We start from the raw sequence: 22,202 nt of genomic DNA on the forward strand, positions 1-22,202 counted from the left end.
TTTAAAAAAGAAAAAAGTAAAAAAAACAAAAAACAAACAACAACAACAAAAACATACATTTGTGTGTTTGTGTCCTAGACTTGACAGTATTCATGCAATTGATTTGTTTGTCTACCATGCATGTTAGTATGATTTCATGTGTGTTTTCCTCAGCAGTGCTTGTGTTTGGCCTCTGTTGTTCCTCACATGTAGGTGGCTGACCGGCTGTCTAGCGGTGAGTTTTTATAGCTGTGCTGTGGGTGTATCTCTTTGACATTAGAAGGTGAGGTAGATTAATACACAAGCTACATCTCCGGGCTTCATCGGGTGGATGTGACTGATGTAAAAAACTTAGAAACAATAACCTACTTGTTGGCTTTAAGAGACACTGGGGCTGTGAAGGACAAGATGCCGATTGCCATTATTCAAAAGCAATAATCATCCTGACCTTCACACTGATTTAAATTCATCTAATCCATAATCCAAGTCTAGATTGGATTTAAAATAGCATCATATTCAAAGGATTGAAATGAAAGCAGAATAAAACACTTTTAAAATCTAATATCACTCAAATGTGATATTTTACTTTATTACTGTGTGTACATATGTGACTATTTTTTTTTGTTGTTGTTGCAAAAAGTTTTTTTTTATAAAGTATTTGATCTATCCATCCATATTTCCATCTATCCATCGTCTACATCTCAATAATCGCTCTTCTTCATTTGTCCACCAGGTGGTGGGAGTGATTTGATACATGATACAAATACATGAACAGGTGAATACACTGAATTCATTAGGCCTAACAATATATTCAGCGTTTTGTCAGTGTCATACTATATATTTATATTATTGATTATAATCCGAAATGTTTCTTAAGCAGCAAATCAGCATATTACAATGATTTAAGTAGGCTAATGATGTTGAAAATTCAGTGGCATCACAACAGTAAATTGCATTTGAATACATATTCACATAAGATTTCACAATATTACTATTTTTATTGTGTTTTTGATCAAATAAATGCAGCCTTGGTGAGACTTTTTTTTCTTGAAAACATAAAAATATAAAAAATGAAATGATTATTCTGAACCAAACTTTACATTTATTCATTTAGCAGACGCTTTTATCCAAGACGATAAAAACAGAAGAAATCAAAAACAACAAAATAGCAATGACACACAAGTGCTATTATGTCTCAATGCTTAACACAGTACACGTAGCATGGGCTTTTAAATAATATAATAAATAAAAAGAAAACAGGTAGAACAGAAAAAAAATAGAGCAATCTAGCGTTAGAGGTCTTTTTTATAATTGCATAATAAATGAAAAGAAAATAGAATAAAAAAAGTTTACTCTCACACAAGTATATTTTCATAGAAAATTGTTATTTTAAATGTTAATTATATTTCACAGTATTACAGGTTTTACTCTTTTTATTCAAATAAATGCAGCCTTGGTGAGACCCCCCCCCCCCAATTTTTTTTTTTTTTACATTAATTATTCCAAACCAAATTCTTTATTAATTATGCCACCACATAGATGAGTTCTATTTTAAAATATATTAAAATATAAAACAATTATTTTAAACTGTAGGTTAATAATATTTCATTATATTGCAACTGTTAATGTATTTTTGATCAAATAAATTCAGCACTGAAAAGACTTCTAATATTACATATATATGAATTGCAATAAAATGTTATGTCTATATGTCTATGTTATATATTTATACATATATTTTAGTTTACAAATTCACTGAAATGTGAAAAGTATATACTACATAAATCATTATTTTGCACTACATATATTATATTATGCTAGATAAAGGTATGTATAGTGATACTAATAAAAAAGCACATAAATTATTAATTTAACTTATTTTCCCCCAGTTTTATTTTATTAATTTCATTATCAAGTTCTTTTTAATCATTTAGCTCATTGAGATTTTTTGAGGGTGCCCTGTAGAAGGATTTATCCAAATGCATTTCTTTATTTAGCCGAAATGAAATAAATTTAAATCACAAATAATAATTATTATTATACATTTTTTACGGTAAATATTTTTAAATAAATGTATACATATATTTCTTATAATGATATTGCAACTAGTACTGTATTTTTGATCAAATAAATTCAGCACCGAAGACTTCTAATATTACAAATATATGAATTGCAATAAAATGTTTTGGTATTACTTGTTACTGAGGTCACTTTTAAATATGTTTATACATATATTTCAGTTTACAAATTCACTGAAATTTGCAATATATATATATATTCGCATTTATATAATATATAAATGTGTCATGCTACAGTGTTTCTCTTTTATGATGTTACTGTGTGCCACGCCCATATCGAGCTACCGGTCTTCTGATTGGGTTATATCCGAGAAAGGGGCGTGTCCACCATAACGTCAATCACTGGATTCGGCTCCAATGACGCCAGTCTGAGAACTGTTGCTGCTGTCGCGGTGCGCGGAGAACCGGAGACACACATCGGCGCGTTTGTTTGGGGATGTGCGTGATTGAACGCGTCCAGAACACCGGAGCGCGTGAGTGAGTATTCGGCTCATTTTCTGACGCGTGCGTGGTTTGTCCGCAGCGCTCCGACACGCTGTTATACTGCGGTGTTGTGGTATTCGTGTGTTATAATTACAGTGTGTCAGGCGCTTGAGCTCCGTGTTTCTATGTGCGTGTGACTCCCACGCAGCGCGGATCTGCTTTGCTGCGACGCCAAAGCACAGAAACGCACGCAGACACCGAGATGCGTTCATGTGCGTGACTGAGTCTGTCATATTTAGTCATAAATGAACAGTTAGAGGCATCACCAGCTCAGTCTAAATCTGCTGTCGCATTACTTACTGACACTGATCAGGGATTGTTGCGTGGTGATTCTGCAATTAATGTTGCTTAAAACACTCACAGGACAATTCTATTTGTTTACTAACAATGTCCAGTGAACATATGGACTACAAGAGCAGAGGCATATATGTAGAAATAGCCAATAATACATTGTGTGGATCAAGATGATCGATTTTTCTTTTATGCCAAAAATCATTGGGATGTCATGTAAACATAATGTCCGATGAAGATATTTTATACTGTAAATATATCAAAACATCAACAGTGATGCCATAGAAATGTAAAAACAGATGTTCAAAGAAAAATTCAGTTTCTCTGACGCATAACAGTAACACATTTACAGTAGCTTTGAAATCTAACTGTAAAAGTTTATTGTAATTTTAACTTGGACTGTAAAGATGCTGCGGTAAAAATCTGTTAACATTTATATACCTGCTTTATTAATTTACTTAATATGCTGTAAAACTATAACCAGACATTTAATGTAGTTTTACAGTAAAATACTGTTAAATGTACAGTTTTTGGCAAAGAAAAAGAAAAATAGTACATCGACGTTCCCAGAATCCCCTGTGGGACACATTTGGTGCTTTTTCGTTTAAATCATTTTGTTTCTTCATAATCATGTTTCTTCTTGTGTTTATACATTTGTTTCTTTTTTGTTTTGAATTACTGTCTTTGTTACAAAACAGGTTTTTAGTACTTTGTTATATTAAAGTTTAATCAGTTAATGAGATATATATATATATATATAGATATATTTGCAAAACTGTACATTTAAGTTAAAATCGTAAAATGTAAAATATTGCTACTGTATTTTTAAGCTGTGTTTTTAGCCACAGCTGCCTTTTTTACTGTAAAATTGCATTATTTATTTATGAAGCTACATTGTAATGCTATGTTGCCAGACTGGTGTTTTGTGTGTTTTTTATTTTTAATTTGTAGATGTAAAGCATCTCTCAAACAGTAAAACTTGACGATCTTGAAAAGACCTTGGGAAGATTGGGTTGCATTATCAGGGAAGGCATGACCCTGACAAAATAAAAAGGAAAGTTTTACAGTATTTGTTTGTTTTTCTCATGCATGATAGGGATTCTAAAGGGTAAAGACCATAACATTGCTATAAAATGACTGTCGTTCCTCTGATTCTGACAAGTGAATGGGTGTTTTGCCTCTGATGAAGTTGTCTGAGGTCGGTCATGTTTTACAGCTTTTACAGTTCAGCTTTGGAGGTCATTAAGACCCGGTCTGGGCTGTGCTTGTGTTGAAGTGGACGGAAGTCATTGATTATCTTCAGCTCTTAGAGAAGAATCCTGTTATTGTCTCTTACTGGTGCATTACGCTGCAGGGTTTTACTTCAAAACAACCTCTTATCTGAATGAAGTGTGTCATTTTATTTGGATGCTAAATACTACATGTATGCTATCTTAAAGGGATAGTTCACCCAAAAATAAAATGTGTTGAAAATGTCCTCACCTTCAGATCATCTGAGATGTAGATGAGTTTGTTCCTTCATCAGATTTGGAGAAATGTAGCATTGCATCACTTGCTCACCTATGGATGTGAATGGGTGCCGTCAGAATGAAAGCTGATAAAAACATCACAATAATCCACAAGTTATCCACACATCACTTTAGTCCATCAGTTAATGTTGTGGAAAGCCAAAATCAGAGTTTTTTTTAACTTTAAACCATTGTTTACGGCTAAAATAGGAGTCCATTATCCATAATGTTGCTTCCTCCAGTGAAGAAGTGATCTGGTCTGAATCAGGAGAGAAATCAAGCCAAAACAGCTCTTAGTTAAAAAAGTTTTAATGCTGGATTCGTTTAATCTTTTGTCTTCTCCAGATGTTCACTGATGGACTGAGTGATGTGGATTATTGAGATGTTTTTATTAACAGTTTGGACTCTCATTCTGACGGCACCCATTCACTGCAGAGCATCCGTTGCTGAGCTACATTTCTCCAAATCTGATGAAGAAAGAAGCTCATCTACATCTCGGATGACCTGATTGGCTTGACTAGTTACTGAAATGACGCAGTCCAGCCGTAAAATACAGTATCTTATTGTAGTTACTAAGTAAAATAAAGTCTGATCTGAGAAGACACACTTTCACACGCATAAATAAAGAAATGTAGTGTCTGTTACAATGCATCGTCTTTTCGGGACAAAGGAGCAGAAATGCAGATGATTTCAGAAGGCCGTTTATAGCTGTTTTCCCCTCGTCCTCCTTCCGTGTCCTCGTTCTGTGCGTCTGAAGCCAGAAACACACGGTGGGTTTAGACACGTGTCTGCAGGTGCCGTCCAGTCAGGTTCGTTTGTTTCTAGTATTTGACGCAGTAACAGGCGGCTGGATGTCCAAACGTCTCACTCAGATCTCCTTTGAGCCCCGTTTTGATGTCCGCTCATAAACCTCATCCCATTCTTATCCAAATCTGTGGCAGATCCACGGCCGAAAGCGAAGCGGCCTTATTTTCTTCAGCCGGAGCGTTTGCTGGTCTGCTATTTCTGACATTTATAGGCCGACGGCTGTATTTTTAGCTCTTTTCATAGAGGTTTGATTGAATTAGTCCGAGTTCAGAGCTAATACGCAGTAAAAATCAGACTGCGTTGGCATTTTATTGTGTGTTTGTTTGAGACGGGTTGACCTCTCAGCCGAGGCATCGTCTCTCGGAGAGATTCATCAAGGGTCATGACACACACAAATACATTTCTTGAACCAATTTTGGCTGTAAAAATAAATACATCAGTCCTTGAGAACTTATTGAATATACTTTATTAAATGGATAATATTCATATTCATTTTTTGGTCAGCAGTTGTGTCCAAATATATATGGATCTGACCGCACGTATGTATTTATTTCATCATTTGTCTTTTTTATCAGAAATGGCAGATATTTCATATTTTGGCAATATTTATTTATTTTTATCCATATCACCAGATGTTTCATATTTTGGGCAGTATTTATTTATTTATTTATTTTATTCTACATTGTCAGATTATTTTTCGCCAATATATTATTTTATTTTTAATGTGCTTAGCCAGATATTTCATCTTGTTGGCTGAAATTATGTATTTATTTGTGTGGCAAACATTTGATATTCAAAACTCAGCTAAATCTAAGTAAAAATGAATAAATTGACCTCTGATCTGGGTGGAAGTGTGATCTTGATCGTTCATCGCTGGTTTGTTTTGTGTTGTGGTCTGAAGTGATGACACGCAGTGACTCTATGCCAGCGGAAACACACGCTCGCACGCAGACGAACATAAAGACATCCATCTGTTTGTGAGGAGTGCAATGAAACACCACATGGACGTCTGAATGAAACGAGACGCTCCAGGAAATAATCTATTGGCCAAAATAATGATTGTATTCTAACAGGTTGCCAGAACGGTGTATAGTCTTCCATGGTTTGGACAAACAGGTCATCCAGCCCTCCATTAAAACAGACTAACCTCTACCACGCAAAGCCTTTCTGAAGCAACTCTGCTGGTTTGCAGATGATGTCATTATAAACGATATTAGAGATACACAATAAATTCACTCCATATTGTGTACTGGGGTTAAATGTGGTTTTCGTTTATTCATTTATTTATTTAATATAAGTAATAATAAAAATAATTTCACAATTTAAATTGACAGCAATATTTATTCATTTAATTATTTTTAAGTAGTATTGGTAGATATTTGATATTTTTGGTAACATTATTATTTTGTATCGATATTGGCAAATATTTGATATTTTTGGTATTATTATTTTGTATCGATATTGGCAAATATTTGATATTTTTGGTATTATTATTTTGTATCAATATTGGCAAATATTTGATATTTTTGGTAACATTATTATTTTGTATCGATATTGGCAAATATTTGATATTTTTGGTATTATTATTTTGTATCAATATTGGCAAATATTTGATATTTTTGGTATTATTATTATTTTGTATCAATATTGCCAAATATTTGATATTTTTGGTATTATTATTTTGTATCGATATTGGCAAATATTTGATATTTCAGGTAATATTCATACATTGTTTTTTTTTATCATTGGCAGATATTTTATATTTTGATCAATACTAACTTACCAACTTATTTCTTTTCTTTTTTGTTTATTTTCTCAGATACTTTGGTATTTCTGGCAATATTTCATTCGTTCATTCTATTGACAAATGTTTCCTGCAGTATTTATTTATTAGTTTATTTTGTAATCATATTTGCAAAGGTTTTTGGAAATATGTATTTCTTCTTTAAATGAAATTGCTAAATATTTGATTATTTGGCAATTTCTAACTGCTTTTGGCAGATACTGGTTATTTATATTTATGTCGATATTTATTTATCGGTATTGGCAGATAATTGATATTTGAATCGATATTGGCCAATTTTTTATATTTTAGGGAATATTTATTTATTAATTCATTTATATTGGGTTTTGGTAGATATTTCATATTTTGGGGCGATATTTATTTATTTATTTAATTATTTAATCTGTACTGGCAGATATTTCATATTTTGGGGCGAAATTTATGAATCAATTTATTTAATTGGTACTGGCAGATATTTAATATTTGTGACAGTACCCCCCCCCCACTTTTTCTTTTTTAATTGATATTGTCAAACATTAGATATTTCTGGCATTATTTATTTCTGGTATATTTGAATCATTATCCTCAGATATTTAATATTTCTGCCAATATTTAATTTATTTAATTTGTATCTGTAGATTTTTGATATTTCCAGCAATATTTATCAATTAATTTATTATTTTTTTAATCAATACTGCCAATTATTTTATATTTTCAATCCATTTTAAATTGGTATCGGTATTGGTATTTTAATTGGAACATTTATCAGTTTTTCATACTGTACGATATAATGTAGTTAAGTTCACTCAATGTGAATCCATATGTAGAGCACTAGCTTGCTGTCCAGTGAAGATGTGCTGATGAAGGCAGGCGTTAGTGGTGTATTTGTTTGGTCTGGACTCAGATCCTCAGTGTTTCTGTCTGCTGGACACATCGAGTCTCCTTCAGCTCAGCGTGTCTCTTAAAGGCCGCTGAATATTCTTCTGTGGTGCACTATTTATAGCTGCATCCTAATTATCTGTGACCCACCCGCGCTCACACACTGATCAAACACAACACACTGCCGCTGTGTGAGATCGAGATCCAGCGCTTTGTTTCGTTTCGGAGAGCGTTTGGTGGAAGCGGTAAACAGCCATCTAGAAGACCCTAGCAACCACATAGCAACTCGCTAGAAATCATCTGGTCAAGAAGGATTTTAAGCAGCAGATGCTGGTTTTCTGGTAGCTCTGTACAGATGTTTGCCAAGAGTTGAAGAGATGTCATAAAGTATAACACAATAAAAATACACTATATACTCTCTCCATATCGATTACGGCGTGATATATAATGCTGTTTATTCATTCGTCTAATTATTGTATCTGTATTGACAGATTTTTCATATATCCAGCTTTATTTATTTATCTTTTTGTTTGTTAGTTAGTATTGGCAGATATTTTGATATTCCTGGCCAAAAAACATCCATCCATTCTTCCATCCATCCATCCATTTAATTTATGCACCTAGCAGACGCTTTTATCCAAAGCGACTTATATTGCATTCAGGCTAACAATTTTCTCGTAACATGTATTTTCTGGGATTCGAACCCCCAACCTTGCGCTTGTTAACGCAAAGCTCTACCACTTGAGCTATCCATACATCCATCCATCCATCCTTCCATTTATCCGTCCATCCATTCATCCATGCATCCATCCATTCTTCCATTTATCCATGCATTCCATCCATTTATCCGTCCATTCATCCATCAAGCCATTCTTCCATTTATCCGTCCATCCATCCATCCATTCTTCCATTTATCCATCCATCCATCCATTTGTCCGTCCATTCATCCATCAAGCCATTCTTCCATTTATCCGTCCATCCATCCATCCATTCTTCCATTTATCCGTCCATCCATTCATCCATGCATCCATCCATTCTTTCATTTATCCATGCATTCCATCCATTTATCCGTCCATTCGTCCATCAAGCCATTCTTCCATTTATCCATCCATCCATCCATTTGTCCGTCCATTCATCCATCAAGCCATTCTTCCATTCATCCATCCATCAATACATCCATCCATACATCCACCATTCTTCTATATATCCATTCAGCCATCCATCCTTCCATTTTTCCGCTATTCTTCCATTCTTCCATTTATCCATTTATCCATTTATCCATTTATCCATTTATCCATCCGTCCATCCATCCATCCATCCATCCATCCATCCATCCATTCTTCCATTCGTCCATCCATCCATTCTTTCATCCATCCGTCCATCCATCCATCCATTCTTCCATCCGTCCATCCATCCATCCATCCATACATCCATCCATTCTTCCATTCATTCTTCCATCCATCCATTCGTATTGTCAAATGATATCAAATATTTAATATATTTCCAGCTTTGTTTGTTTGTTTGTTTATTGTTATTGACAGATATTTGATATGTCTTGCAATATATGCTTAGTCATTGAAATTGCCAACTACTGAATATTTTATAGGCAAATTAATTTATCTTAATTGGTATTCGCAGATTGATTGTTTGATTGATTGATCTGTATTTTATTGATGTGTATGATATGTATTTTTATATTTAATTGTCAGATATTTTACTTTTTCATCAAATTTTTTCTTTAATTAATTTCTAATCGGTTTTGGCAGATATTTTGATATTTGGGGCAATATATAAATATATACATGTACCTATTTAATTATTTATTTATTGCATTGGTAGATATACATAGTGATGCACTAGAGACCACTCAGAACCCTGCTATGTGAACATCTGTATCATGAGACTCGTGTGTTTCCTCAGGTGCAGGTGTGTGTGACGGACATCATCATGCTCAAAGGCTCTCGGTGATCCACTCCTTCCCATGATTCCTCACCAGGCCGCCCCATGCCAGCCCGTAACCATGACGACCACTCGCCCCCGCTCGCCCCTCCGTCGCCCGGCGGCCGTTTGACTGGATGAGGAACCCGGCCTCCAGTGATGTGATGCACAGGTTCGAGGTTCTTGGGATTGTGGGGGAAGGTGAGTACCACACCAGACTGAAACACTAGGCTAGAAGAAAGAAATGATGTGGAAAATACAGGATAAAGGAACACTTCATACATCACAAATGCTTTTTATGGCCTTGTTTCTTAATGGGGTCGCATAATGAAAAATTTGAACTTTTCTTGATCTTTGGAAATAAACGTTTGATGTGTCGTGAGAACTTGCTGTAACCTTCAGGACTCGGGGGGGGGAAAGCACTTTCATTGAGACTGAGCTGCATTGCATCGTTTATGATGTCAGATGTCATGACTGTTTTGGTTTTAATGCCATCTTTATGTGAGTTTTATCTGAAATAGAGCACAGAAGATTGAATTTAAAATTGAATTCACACTTATTTTCTCTGAATCTGTGCGTCGGTTTCGTCAGATCACAGTCTCAGGAGCCTGATTTGGGTCATTATTTTATTCTGACAAACTGTGCATTTACTAGATTTCACTTAATATCCGGGCATGGAAGAAAACTCAAAATTTGCAGTGTCAGTGTGCGTTCAAGTGGAAATTTGTGTATGGAGAGGAAAATAGTTTTGCATGTCTATATTTATCTTACATTGTGTACCTCAGTGAGTAGTTCTTCCTGAAAAGCACTTGAATGACTCCTTTCATACATTTAATTTTACTGTACTACTATATTGTACTTTGTAGTTTGGGGTCAGTTTTATTTAGTTATTTATTTATTTGTTTTTCAACAAGGAAGGTTTAAATTCCTCAAAAGTGACAGGAATAAATTACATTTGAACAGATATTCACATATAAAGCAGCTATTTGTAATTGTAAAAATATTTCACATTATTACTGTTTTTGCTGTATTTTTTATCAAATAAATGCAGCATTGGTGAGCAGAAGAATCCCAAAAATGTACTGACCCCAAACTTGTATAAAGTAGAGCATTTTTGTGTGTGTCTATTCTGGAATATTCAGTCAGGGTCTTTATATTTAACATGAACGTTGCATTTTTAAAGATCTTGTGCATGACTTATGAATGTGCTGGATCTTCTGGTGATTCTGTGTATTGTAGGGATGTGTGTGTCGAGGTGTGTGAAGTCGACCTGCAGCTTCTCTCTCTACATTTTATATGAGGGTTTGGTAAAAGTCTCTGGGGATCAGGTTATTTTTACTCTTTCATCCATCTCTCACACTCTGATGCCCCACTAACACCGTGACGAGTGTGTGTGTGTGTGTGTGTGTGTTGAGGAAGGCTGTGTGTAAGATGTGTTCTTTCTCACAATGAGTCTTAAGGGTGAATATCATGAAAAACGTAAAGTTGAGGTCATATTGAACCCCAAAATCTGAAATGACATTTTGCTTAAAATGAAAGCCATTTGCAAAATTTTCTTGCCCTGGTGCTAATGGGGTTAATCCCACTGAATACATCAAAATATAATTCACTCTAAGATGAACTATATTTAGTAGCCCTAACCCTAACTTGATGGGAACCATTTGTACGTAAATGATCTAGACTATGAGTTTGCAAAAATTAGTTTGTTCGTATTAGACTATAATGGCAGGTGTAAAAAAAACTCAAGGTCTAGAGACAAGTTCTTATAAAGTTTACCATCTTTTAACTGGCCTTTTAAAACAACATGTCATGTGCAAGATGCTGCATAAGATGCGAGATGTGGGCGCAGCATTCAAAGATATCTGTCTAATGTGTATTTACATAGAAAAACAATTGAAACGCAGTAAAGTTGAACACAAAAACAACCCCTAACTCTACTAGTTTTATTTACGGCAATGCAGAACTATTGATATTGGTTCAATAAATAAACTTTAACATAAAATTGTAAGTAGATAGTTAAATATTCAATAGTTTTTGAAGTTTATTTGTCCTTAAATTTGGCTTTCTGAAACTCTGCCTTAACATTTTGCTAATTATGTTATGTAATGCTGCTTTATTAACTCATTTTAGTGGGAGTATTTGTACAAATTTATCTAATCTTACAGATATTTGTTGCATTGCAGTAATGCAATTTTTGGGTGTAAAAATAATGTCACGTTGCCAAAATCAGTCATCATAAAATAGACATGAACATGCATTGGTTACTTTTAAGATTTTGTGCTACTTTGGGCTCAGAAAGTGTTATTTCAGACCAGAAAACATCCAAAATACACCTTTAAGTGTTTATTTTATTGTATTTTATCTATTTGCGGCTGTAGATTTCAATGAAAATACATATCTTAAAAAGTTTTTTCTCCACTTCAGTAGCTCTTACAAACACCAAACTTAGCAGTTTTATTCCCCTCTATATTCTGGAGGTTTTTACTGTGGGGATTGTTCGTATATCATTCACACTGATTGGTATAACATTTTATACATTACGACATGGTGAAGATGTATTTTTTTTCTGGTTGCTGACAGCATATTCAGATTTATGGAGTGATAAAAAGAGAAATCCAAAATCCCTTCAGTAAAAATCTTTGACTCTAATATGTCAACAAAATCAAATACAGAGTTTGAGCCTGGCCTAATCCAGTGTTCATATTTATTTTCTGGAAATGTATGCAAATAAGCGCATTTTTACTTGGAACATTTCATAAAATGTCAAAATGTTTGCAATACTTAATGTAATCAATGAATTATGGGTGAATATGGTGATATCTAATAGTTAAATGTTTTAACCTTATTCACCTGGGGTGTCTGAAATATAGATATAAATATAATTATTGAGATTCACCCATAAGGTCGGTCTTGTTGTCTTTGGTTATTAATGGTCATTAGTAGGGCATTCTAGTTGGTCTTTGACTCCAACAAATCCATTTCAGACGGAAAGTAGCCCAGGGCCCGGGAGATCATTGTATAATATAATCCAGATTAACACAATAATGTATAAACAATGGTAGTGTATTAACTGATGCTCTCAGATGAGTGTGTGTGTGTGTGTGTGTGAGAGTGTTCAGCTGTCAGTGGATCCATTTCTCTCTGTTGGCCTTCAGTAGATTAATCTCCTCTCAGCTGTTCTCTTCTCTCTCATATTCCTCTGTTCCCATCCTGACGTCTTTGTTTATCCTCTCGCCGCTCAATGCTAATTGAAAGCCAATTGATTTGGTTGAGTCTTCAGGTGATCTTCAAACTGAAATGGAACTGAAACGCCTGTCATTCACAAACTTCTACACATCTGCTGCCCAGTGTATTTTTGGTTTTCCTTTTAAAGGGTTAAGTTCACTCAAAAATGATCACTGTGTCATTATTTATTCCCGGTTACACGTTATTTTATGTTATTGTAGTGTCATTGATATACTATTATATATATTTTCGTTAATATTTTTTAAATAATTTAAATGACATTTTATATTTGTATTTTCTTTGTTGTTTTTTCAATGCACTATAAGTTAAATATTTTGTAATTTTGTTTGTTTTAAATGTCAGTTTATAGTTTGTACAGTTTGTAGTTTTAAGTTTTTAGTTAAATTTTAAGTTTTTAGTTATTTTAGTATTTAAAATGAATGAAAAAAGAAATGGAGCTGAAACGATGAATCAACATTATCTACAAAATCAACAACAAAAAATTTACGACAAATATTTTTGTTGTCGAGTAGTCGTTTGATCTCATATGACCAGTAGCAGCTCTTGATTGTAAATTTAGGTGTGGCAGATTTTGGGTCGTAGCACTAATATATGAAAAACATTTTGTAAACTTTATATTCTAATCTCTGAACACATACAACATTTGTCCTTGCGTTATCCTGTGGGTGGCGTGCTAGTGTTGATTGGAAGGGTTATAGAATATGCATAAAAGGCTGTATTATAATTGCTTTAATATAGCATTTATCACCTCCAAATGTTGATTTAGAATGTTACAAGGTGTGGTGCAAGTCTATTCTCAGAATAAGAATAAAACAAACAGAATGGAACCTTACGAATTCTATTCATGTGATCCGTTTAAACCAAAGGATTTATATTTTAATTTGATCCACTGCTCCACAGACTGTAGCGCAAGACTGTAATTTAGCCCTGAATTTGCATTGAGCACAAATGCAGCCGATCCTGAAGTATTTGGATGAATTTGTAAATATATGCTGCGCGCTTTCCTCTCAATAACTAAATAAGCAAAACAAAAACTGACAGAGGTGAGAAAGCAGCAGTTAAGAAAGCATCTGATTACAGCAATGTGGATGTTTGTATGAGCTCTGAAGTTTAGTACTTCAGGAACATTTATTGATGTAGTACTTTATGCAATAGCCTTAAATCAAGCAGGTTTACAGTATTAAACATGAAAACCAGAATCATTGTCACTTTCAGTTAGAATTAGAAAAATATAAGCAGCTCTGCAGTGTGGTGCTCGCTAATGATTCAATCTTTTATTACTACGAAAAAAAAACACTTTCAATAAAGTGATAGATCGAAGCTTGATCTAGCTCAGGACTGTTTTGATGATCATAACCATACACTGTATTTTAAGAGAGATTATGTTGTCAATAAAATAGTTTATCCAAAATAAAGCGTCTTATAACTTATGTTTATTTCATTTCTTATTCATAAAAGTAGATGTTAAGCAGAATGATGCCATTCAGTTCAGAGATTCATTTTGTGTGCCAAATATGTTTGTGTAAATTAATTGTATTATTGTAATTACATAATGACTATATATATTCTTATTTATTTGTTAGAATATATATAGCTCAATATTTTAACTAACTGCGAAGATGAATATAACCAATCAAAGTCTACTTATTTGTTTGTTGCATCCCTAAAGAGAAATGATGCCTTGAAAACTAGCTGAAATAAAATAATCAAGCTTTTTATATATTAAGTTTATTTTATATTATTTTTAAGTAATGAAAACATTTTTTTTATAATTATAAGTCTAGTTACCAAATCTGTATTAGTTTGTTTCTTCTGTGCAGCGTTATTTTAGAATTATTTATATACTATAAAAGTTTGTATTGATATTTTGTAAATTTTCATTTAATTTTATAATACATAATATTTAATTTTATTCAAAGTTTAATCACAGTTATTTCAAATTGAGTTTTGTGCATTTGTCATTTTGCATCAGTATTTGTTTTAAAAACATTTCTATAGTTTTTTTTATTTTAGTTATAGTTTTATATGAGATTTAGTAGTTCTTTTCAGTTAGTTGTCAGACACATTTCAAATTTTATTTTCTATTTAGTTTAAGCTTTTGTAACCCTAATTGTATATTTTACTGTAATTTCAGCTTAACTTTATAAAACAAATGTTTTATAAATTGATATGCATGTTTTAATTTAAGTTGTAGTAAATGAAAACAACACTGCTTCTCATAATATATTTCACTTTCATTTGTATAACAACACAAAAACAATACATTCTTTAAAATGCCTGCTTTAGTGTTTCACAGAAGTCATACAAATTTGATACACATTCTTAGATTTACTTCTCAAGCATTTGCACTAATTTGAATGCACTTTCAGTAACAAAAACAGCATCGATATGTAAACTCTTTTTTTAACAGTTTATGAAGGCGAACTACATTTCCCATAATTCTGTGCAGCAGCATGATATTGATAATATAGACAGATTAGAGCATCACTTACACTCAAATCGCTCTTCATTTAGTTGCAATGGTCCTAAAATGCATCCTGTTTTCATCAATGAGCTAAACATAGAGAAACAAATATGAATTGAATTTGATTCGGTTTAATTGTCTAGAATATGATTAGAATTATGACCTCCAAACTTGCATGAACAGCACTGGAAGAATTCAAGAAAGCCATTGGCCTATTTTTGGCCTAACAGTAAAACCAGTCCAAATAAAGAGAGAGAGAGAGATTGTGCATAATTCAAGATCATCACATTGAGTCCTTGAATGTTTCCTTATTCAGGAAAAATCGAAAAAGAAACGCTGATGGAAAGTCTCTGTCACTTTTGCGTCTGTTAAAACAGGTCACAGTTCCACTTTGATGGCCTCATTTTTCTTCTTTTTTTTTCTATTGCGGCTCTGGAAAAGCAGGTTAAGCTAGATATGTCTTGAAGATTGGTATGTTTCACATGAGTCTGGAGATTCACTGCCTTGTCACTCGCACACTATTTCTCCTCGTTGGATTGGTCGAGATGCGTGTGGCTCTCCTCCTGATTGGCTGAGGCAGAGAAGTGGGCAGGGCTTCTGTGTAGTTTACCAGCATCACATCTTCTTGTGTGTGTGTGTGTGTGCTATTTTAATTTATTTATTTTGGTTATTTTGGTTTCAGTGCAGCTGATGTCATCGCATTTGTGAAGTGGAGGATAATTAATGTGACTCAGAGAAACAAACGCTTCACATGATCCCAGAGGAACGGTTTACTGCTCTTTTCTAGCTCAGCAGCTCAGTTATGTTTTGGTTAATTATCAGCTTTGTTTGATTAGGAGAAATAAAAATAGTCTTATGCAGTACGCAGTCAAGTATCAAATCATCCTGAGATCTCTTCTGGAACTATTATAAAATGTTTTTGTTCATTAATATAAAGCTATAATAATAATTATAATTAGCATTACAAAATAATTTTGGCTTAAAAACTAAGAAATGTTTCCCTGGCAACTAAATGAAATGGGGTAAAATGAGTTATAGTACTAAACTGAAAATAAATTCTAATTAATTATATATATATATATATATGTTAGTGCTGTCAATAAATTAATCATGATTAATCTCATCCATAATAAAAGTTTTTGTTGACAATTTTATTTTGAATGCGATTAATCACAATTAATAGTTTGATAGCAATAATATATATAATTGTAAATTAGCACGAGATTAAAGTAAAAATCAGTTTTAGTATTATTTATTTTCTGTTAATTACATTCAGATTTTGAATTAGTATTTAATTTGATATAATTTCATTTATCATATTTGTTTTAGTTTAAATGTTGTTATTTTTTATTATTATTTTGTCATTTTATTGTGTAGATAAATTTTTATTTCAGTTTTTGATTTAGTTTTTTGTTCATTAGTCATTTGCCTTTCTAATGCTTTTTTTGCAATTTATTTTAATTTTAATGTAATTTTATTTAATTTTATTTTAAATTATTTTAAATTATGTTAAAATATGATTCCAGTTAGTTCTTTTAGTACTTTAGCGTAAATTTAAGTTAGTTGTTAAGGAAACATTTAATATTTTCATTAAGTTTACGTTTTTTTTATCTAAAATTTAAATTAGATTTTATTTCAGCTGTATTTCAATGAATCAAAATCAATTTTAATAGTTATAGCTTTATTTGTAGTTAACAATAATAACAGGACATGTCAGAAATCTCCATTTAATCTCCTTGTTGTCTAATAGAGATATTAAAGTGATTTAATGTCTGATCTCTCTCACGGTCTCCTGCAGCCGAGTCTGGACTGAAATCATCCTGATCCATCTTAAACGTCTCTCTCTTTTCATTATTCATGACAGAGAAGTGATCAAATCTTAACGTCTTATTATCTCAGAATATGAATCGGTGAGTTCATCATCGTTAATCATATGAATCTATGGGTAGAAAAGCAAGCTACAGCGAATGTTTCAGTTAGTCCAGATTTATCTTCTTCTGTGCTGCTCTGAAATCTGTCTGTTGTCTGTTTCATTCAAAGCAGAATCTGTGCATGTTTATTTCAGACTTCCAGGACTGTTCGTCTGTTTATCTCTATTACCTTTTTTCTGACTCTTTGTTCTTTCATTTCCAGAATAAGTGTTTATTTTAGTATTATTATTTATATACTAGTACATTTTTAATTACACTTTTTTATTTTGTGGGTTTTTTCATTTTCATTTTTATTAGTTATTATTATTAAAAGCTTTCATTACTTATTTTTTTTTTCAGTTTTAATCAACGTAGCACTTCAAATGATTAAATCTAGTGTTTTCAAATTTGTTTTTTTTTTAAATAAAACATTTATTTTGAGGCAGCTTCATTTAACTAATATGATTTGTATATTTTTTTTGCATAGTTTGTTAATAACAATGTAATAGATACATATGTTATTTTTAATGTATATATCAACACATCAATTATTAAATAAAACAAAAAATTATATATATATATATATATATATATATATATATATATACAGAAACACACAATGGATCATAAGATATTATGTATAATTTACAGTATATATGATGTGGATTTATGTTTTGTGTATACAGATATGATTCGCGAACCCGCTCCGAACTCCTGAACAGATTCAAATGATTTGCGATCCCCAAACTGACTCAAATGATTCGCGATCCCGCTCCGAACTCCCTAAATGACTCAAATGATTCGCGAACCCGCTCCGAACTCCCGAACTGATTCAAATGATTCGCGATCCCCAAACTGACTCAAATGATTCGCGAACCCGCTCCGAACTCCCGAACTGATTCAAATGATTCGCGATCCCCAAACTGACTCAAATGATTCGCGATCCCCAAACTGACTCAAATGATTCGCGAACCCGCTACGAACTCCTGAACTGACTCAAATGATTCGCGATCACGCTCCGAACTCCCGAACTGATTCAAATGATTCGCGCAATCCCGCTTTGAACTCCCGAACTGACTCAAATGATTATTAATTTATTAATTTTGTTTATATATATATATATATATATATATATATATATACACACACACACACACACACACACATCATTTATTGTGTATTCCTTTTTTTCAGTGTGTTCAGTAAAGGCATGATCAATGAGTCAGTGATTAATAGTCATGACCTCAGCATTAACCTAAATAATCATAATAATGGCTTTCCATCATCAAGCAGACTGATAAAACACGCTGTAAGTCTCTCTGTCTCTCACATTGAGCAGGTTGTGCTAAACGTGTCTCTTCTCGGAGGCTGGCTGGGATCTCGGGATGAGCTCAGCTCTGCGTCTCCTGCGGGACACTGGTTTTGTGTCACAGATATGATCCTCACTGCCAAAACCGTCAGAAAACGCTGAGATTCCTAATGAATCGGGCTGTTAAACAAACGCTCGGGTCTAAAGAGAAAACAGGAGCCTGAACATTTCTCTGTGTCTGTCTGAGAATCGTGTTCACAGAGACAGGTAGAGACAGGTGGAACTGGGTGAAGGTTGGAGTAAAACCTGTTTGTTTCTCTCTGTTTCTCTGGCAGGAGCGTACGGAGTCGTCCTGAAGTGCAGACACAAGGTAAGATTTCAGAGAAACCAGTTCAGAGCGTGTCGTTTCTAAGCACACCACACACACTTCATCTCATCCGCTGCATGTTTGGCTCAAAGAGTGTGTGTGTTCACAAAAAGTGTGGCTTGGAAAGCATACAAGTCCAAACTAATGACTCATTTTGAAATAAAGTAGCATGTAGTATCCTACACATATACTGTGCAGTGATTTTCTGTCTGTTAATGTGCAATAATAGTGTATCCCATAATGCAATCATGCACTCATAACATAAAGAGCTTATGTGACATGATGCATTTCACTGTTTGAAATGTTTATTGTTTCTCTAAAGTGTGTATTTAATAATAGGCACACTGTAGTGTTTTATGTATTCTTGTATGATGATTTCTTTAAATGATAAGTCCTTAAAACACACACACACACACACACACGTATTTAATTTAAAAACAACTAATGCAAAGTTGCATTAGCTGCATTCGCAAAACAGATTGTTTTCAGACAATATATCTTGAATTTATTTTGTTCTTTATCATTAATCCAACAATGTTTCAAATCTTAATATATATATATACAGTATAACACACACACACACACACACACACACACACACACACACACACACACACACAGTATTTAGTGTGTGTGTGTATATATTCAATTTGTCTAAAGATAAAGGTTTTGGTCAAGAAGATATATTGTATTTTGAAGGAATTAATACTTTTATTCTTCGAGGACACATTAAAATGGACAGTAAAGACATTTAAAAAGGTGCAAAAGATTAATATTTCTAATAAACGTTGTCCTTTGAACTTTCTATTAATCTTTGAATCCTGAAAAATAAAATGCATCACAATTTCCACAAAAATATTGGTTCGAAAAAAACCTTATTCCAACATTGATAATAATCAGAAATGTTTCATATTTTCATGATTTCTGAAGATCATGTGACACTGAAGACGGGAGGAATGATGCTGAAAATACAGCGGAGCATCACAGAAATAAATTACACTTTAACACAGATTCACACAGAAAACAGTTACTTTAAATACTAAAAATATTTCACAATTTTTTCAGTATTTTTGATCAAATAAGTGCAGCAGAAGAGGCTTCTGTGCTGTATTACTGTACAGTCTGCCGTGTTAAAGTAAGAACAGTAACAGGTTTGTGTTCAGCGCGGACAGAAAGTGTGGCGAGGTGACATATGGTGAGTTTATCTATTAATATCTCCTCCGGTCATAACTCATGAGCAGTGCTGGTGGTAGCGCCCCGCGGCCGACAGACAGATGGTCTCTGTGTTCACGGCTCTCAGTCTCCATCTCTGACCCAAACACACTTCTGTCTTCTCCTGTCGCTGATCTCTCGCTCTCACACACCTCTCAGTGTGGAGTCTGCAGAGAACAAGTGATTGACAGACTCTAGACATGTTTACATGCATCTGCATTACAAAACTACCCAGTCACTGCCGATTTTAATCAATATAGATGCATATGTATTTTTATTTCCTTTATGATATGTATAAAAGTGTGCACTGGGAACTTGCACACTTTTTGAATTGTTATATTCTTTTGTTGTATTATTATTGATTTTTATGCACAAAAACACACACACACACACATCAATATTAATAACTTATTTTATTAATAATTGTATTATACACATACACACACCGACATTTATATAATAATAATTATTATTATAGAAATAATTACTTAAGGCAAACTTCGCCACATGTTTAGTATTGTTGCCACATTTAAATAAATAAAAAATTTGTTTATTTATTTTAGTCAATGACATTTTATTTTCATCAAATTAATTAATTTATTTTATTTTTATTTTATTATCTGTGTATTTTAAAATTGACATTTGCTTAGTTTTGCATGCTTTACATTATTGTGTTCTTATTAAATATAATACATTATTTATTTTATAGTTATTTATCTCATGCTTATTATTTTAATAATTGATTATATTATGTTTAGTTTAATTTCTTCTTTTCATTCAGATTATTTCAGCTCTTCACCAGGCCATCAAATAAAATCTGCTGTAATATAATAAAATATTTGCAGTTAATAAATTGCTTGCATTAAAATCAAAGCATTGAATCAGAATTGTCCTCAGATCTGCAGATGATGCAAATAAGATTGAAACAAACTGCATTTACACGTATCATGTAACTAGATTTGCATGATTCACATGTTTGCATTGAAATATACTGGATTAGTAAATTTAGTATTTAATGTCACCACAAGAGACGCGATAACACTTACTGAAGATTGTCGTCTTCTACGGTCAGCTTTCTCTTTCATCTGAAATAATGTCACGGTGAAGCAACAGTTTGACAGCGAGAAACCTTCCCTTCCTCCGCCTCAGATCAGTGTGTGTGTGTGTGTGTGTGTGTGTTCTCTGCTGCACCTGGCTATTGAGATGAAAGCAACAGTGTCAGAATAAAGGCCTGTGGCTGGAATAATCAGATTTATAATTCAGACTGACTGTGATCTACAGCCAACACAGCTGCACCCGACAAACCACACACACACACACACACACACACACACACACACACACACACACACACGTTTGTTTTAGTGTAAAGTGTGTTCATCCCATAGGTGTAATGGTTTTTATTCTGTACAAACTGTATATTCTATGGCCCTTCACCAACCCTACACCTAACCCTAACCCTCACAGGAAACTTATTAGTTTAAGATTTAATGCATTTTAATTAATCCATGAATTCATTTATTTACATTCTAAACTATTTTTCTCTTTTCCGCTGATCTCTTAATACCTGTTCATTTTAATTTACTTACATTTCAATTTATTTGTTGTAGTCATGTACTAAAAATGTGTTATTCAGATCTGTTCTGTTCTATTCTATTCTATTCTATTCTGTTCTATTCTATTCATGCCTCATGGTCCTCAGACCTGAATTCTATTCTGTTCTATTCTATTCTATTCTATTCTATTCTGTTCTGTTCTGTTCTGTTCTGTTCTATTCTATTCATGCCTCATGGCCCTATGACCTGAATTCTATTCCATTCTATTCTATTATTTATTGCAGCCTCATGGTCCTCAGACCTGAATTCTGTTCTATTTTATTCTTTTCTTTTCTATTCTAGTTAGTTTTTAATGTATTTTATTTATTTAATGTTTTCACTATTTAAATTAT

At 33.1% G+C, this 22,202-nt stretch overlaps 1 protein-coding gene across 5 annotated transcripts in view; it reads left to right on the plus strand.

The window, feature by feature from the left end:
* Window positions 1-2,405: 2,405 nt before the first annotated feature.
* LOC113041229 (cyclin-dependent kinase-like 5) overlaps window positions 2,406-22,202 on the plus strand; it is a 41,874-nt gene continuing 22,077 nt past the window's right edge. For 3 of the 5 annotated variants that reach the window (XM_026199652.1, XM_026199648.1, XM_026199651.1), the window contains exons 1-3: window positions 2,406-2,534; window positions 9,729-9,947; window positions 19,011-19,045. In XM_026199652.1, the coding sequence (XP_026055437.1) occupies window positions 9,884-9,947; window positions 19,011-19,045 (99 nt within the window). In that variant the 5' untranslated portion in view covers window positions 2,406-2,534; window positions 9,729-9,883. The remainder of the gene's footprint in view (window positions 2,535-9,728; window positions 9,948-19,010; window positions 19,046-22,202) is intronic. The other 2 variants (XM_026199649.1, XM_026199650.1) reach the window with 2 other exon arrangements.

The sequence above is a fragment of the Carassius auratus genome, chromosome 23 (genome assembly GCF_003368295.1).
Source record: "Carassius auratus strain Wakin chromosome 23, ASM336829v1, whole genome shotgun sequence".
NCBI lineage: Eukaryota > Metazoa > Chordata > Actinopteri > Cypriniformes > Cyprinidae > Carassius > Carassius auratus.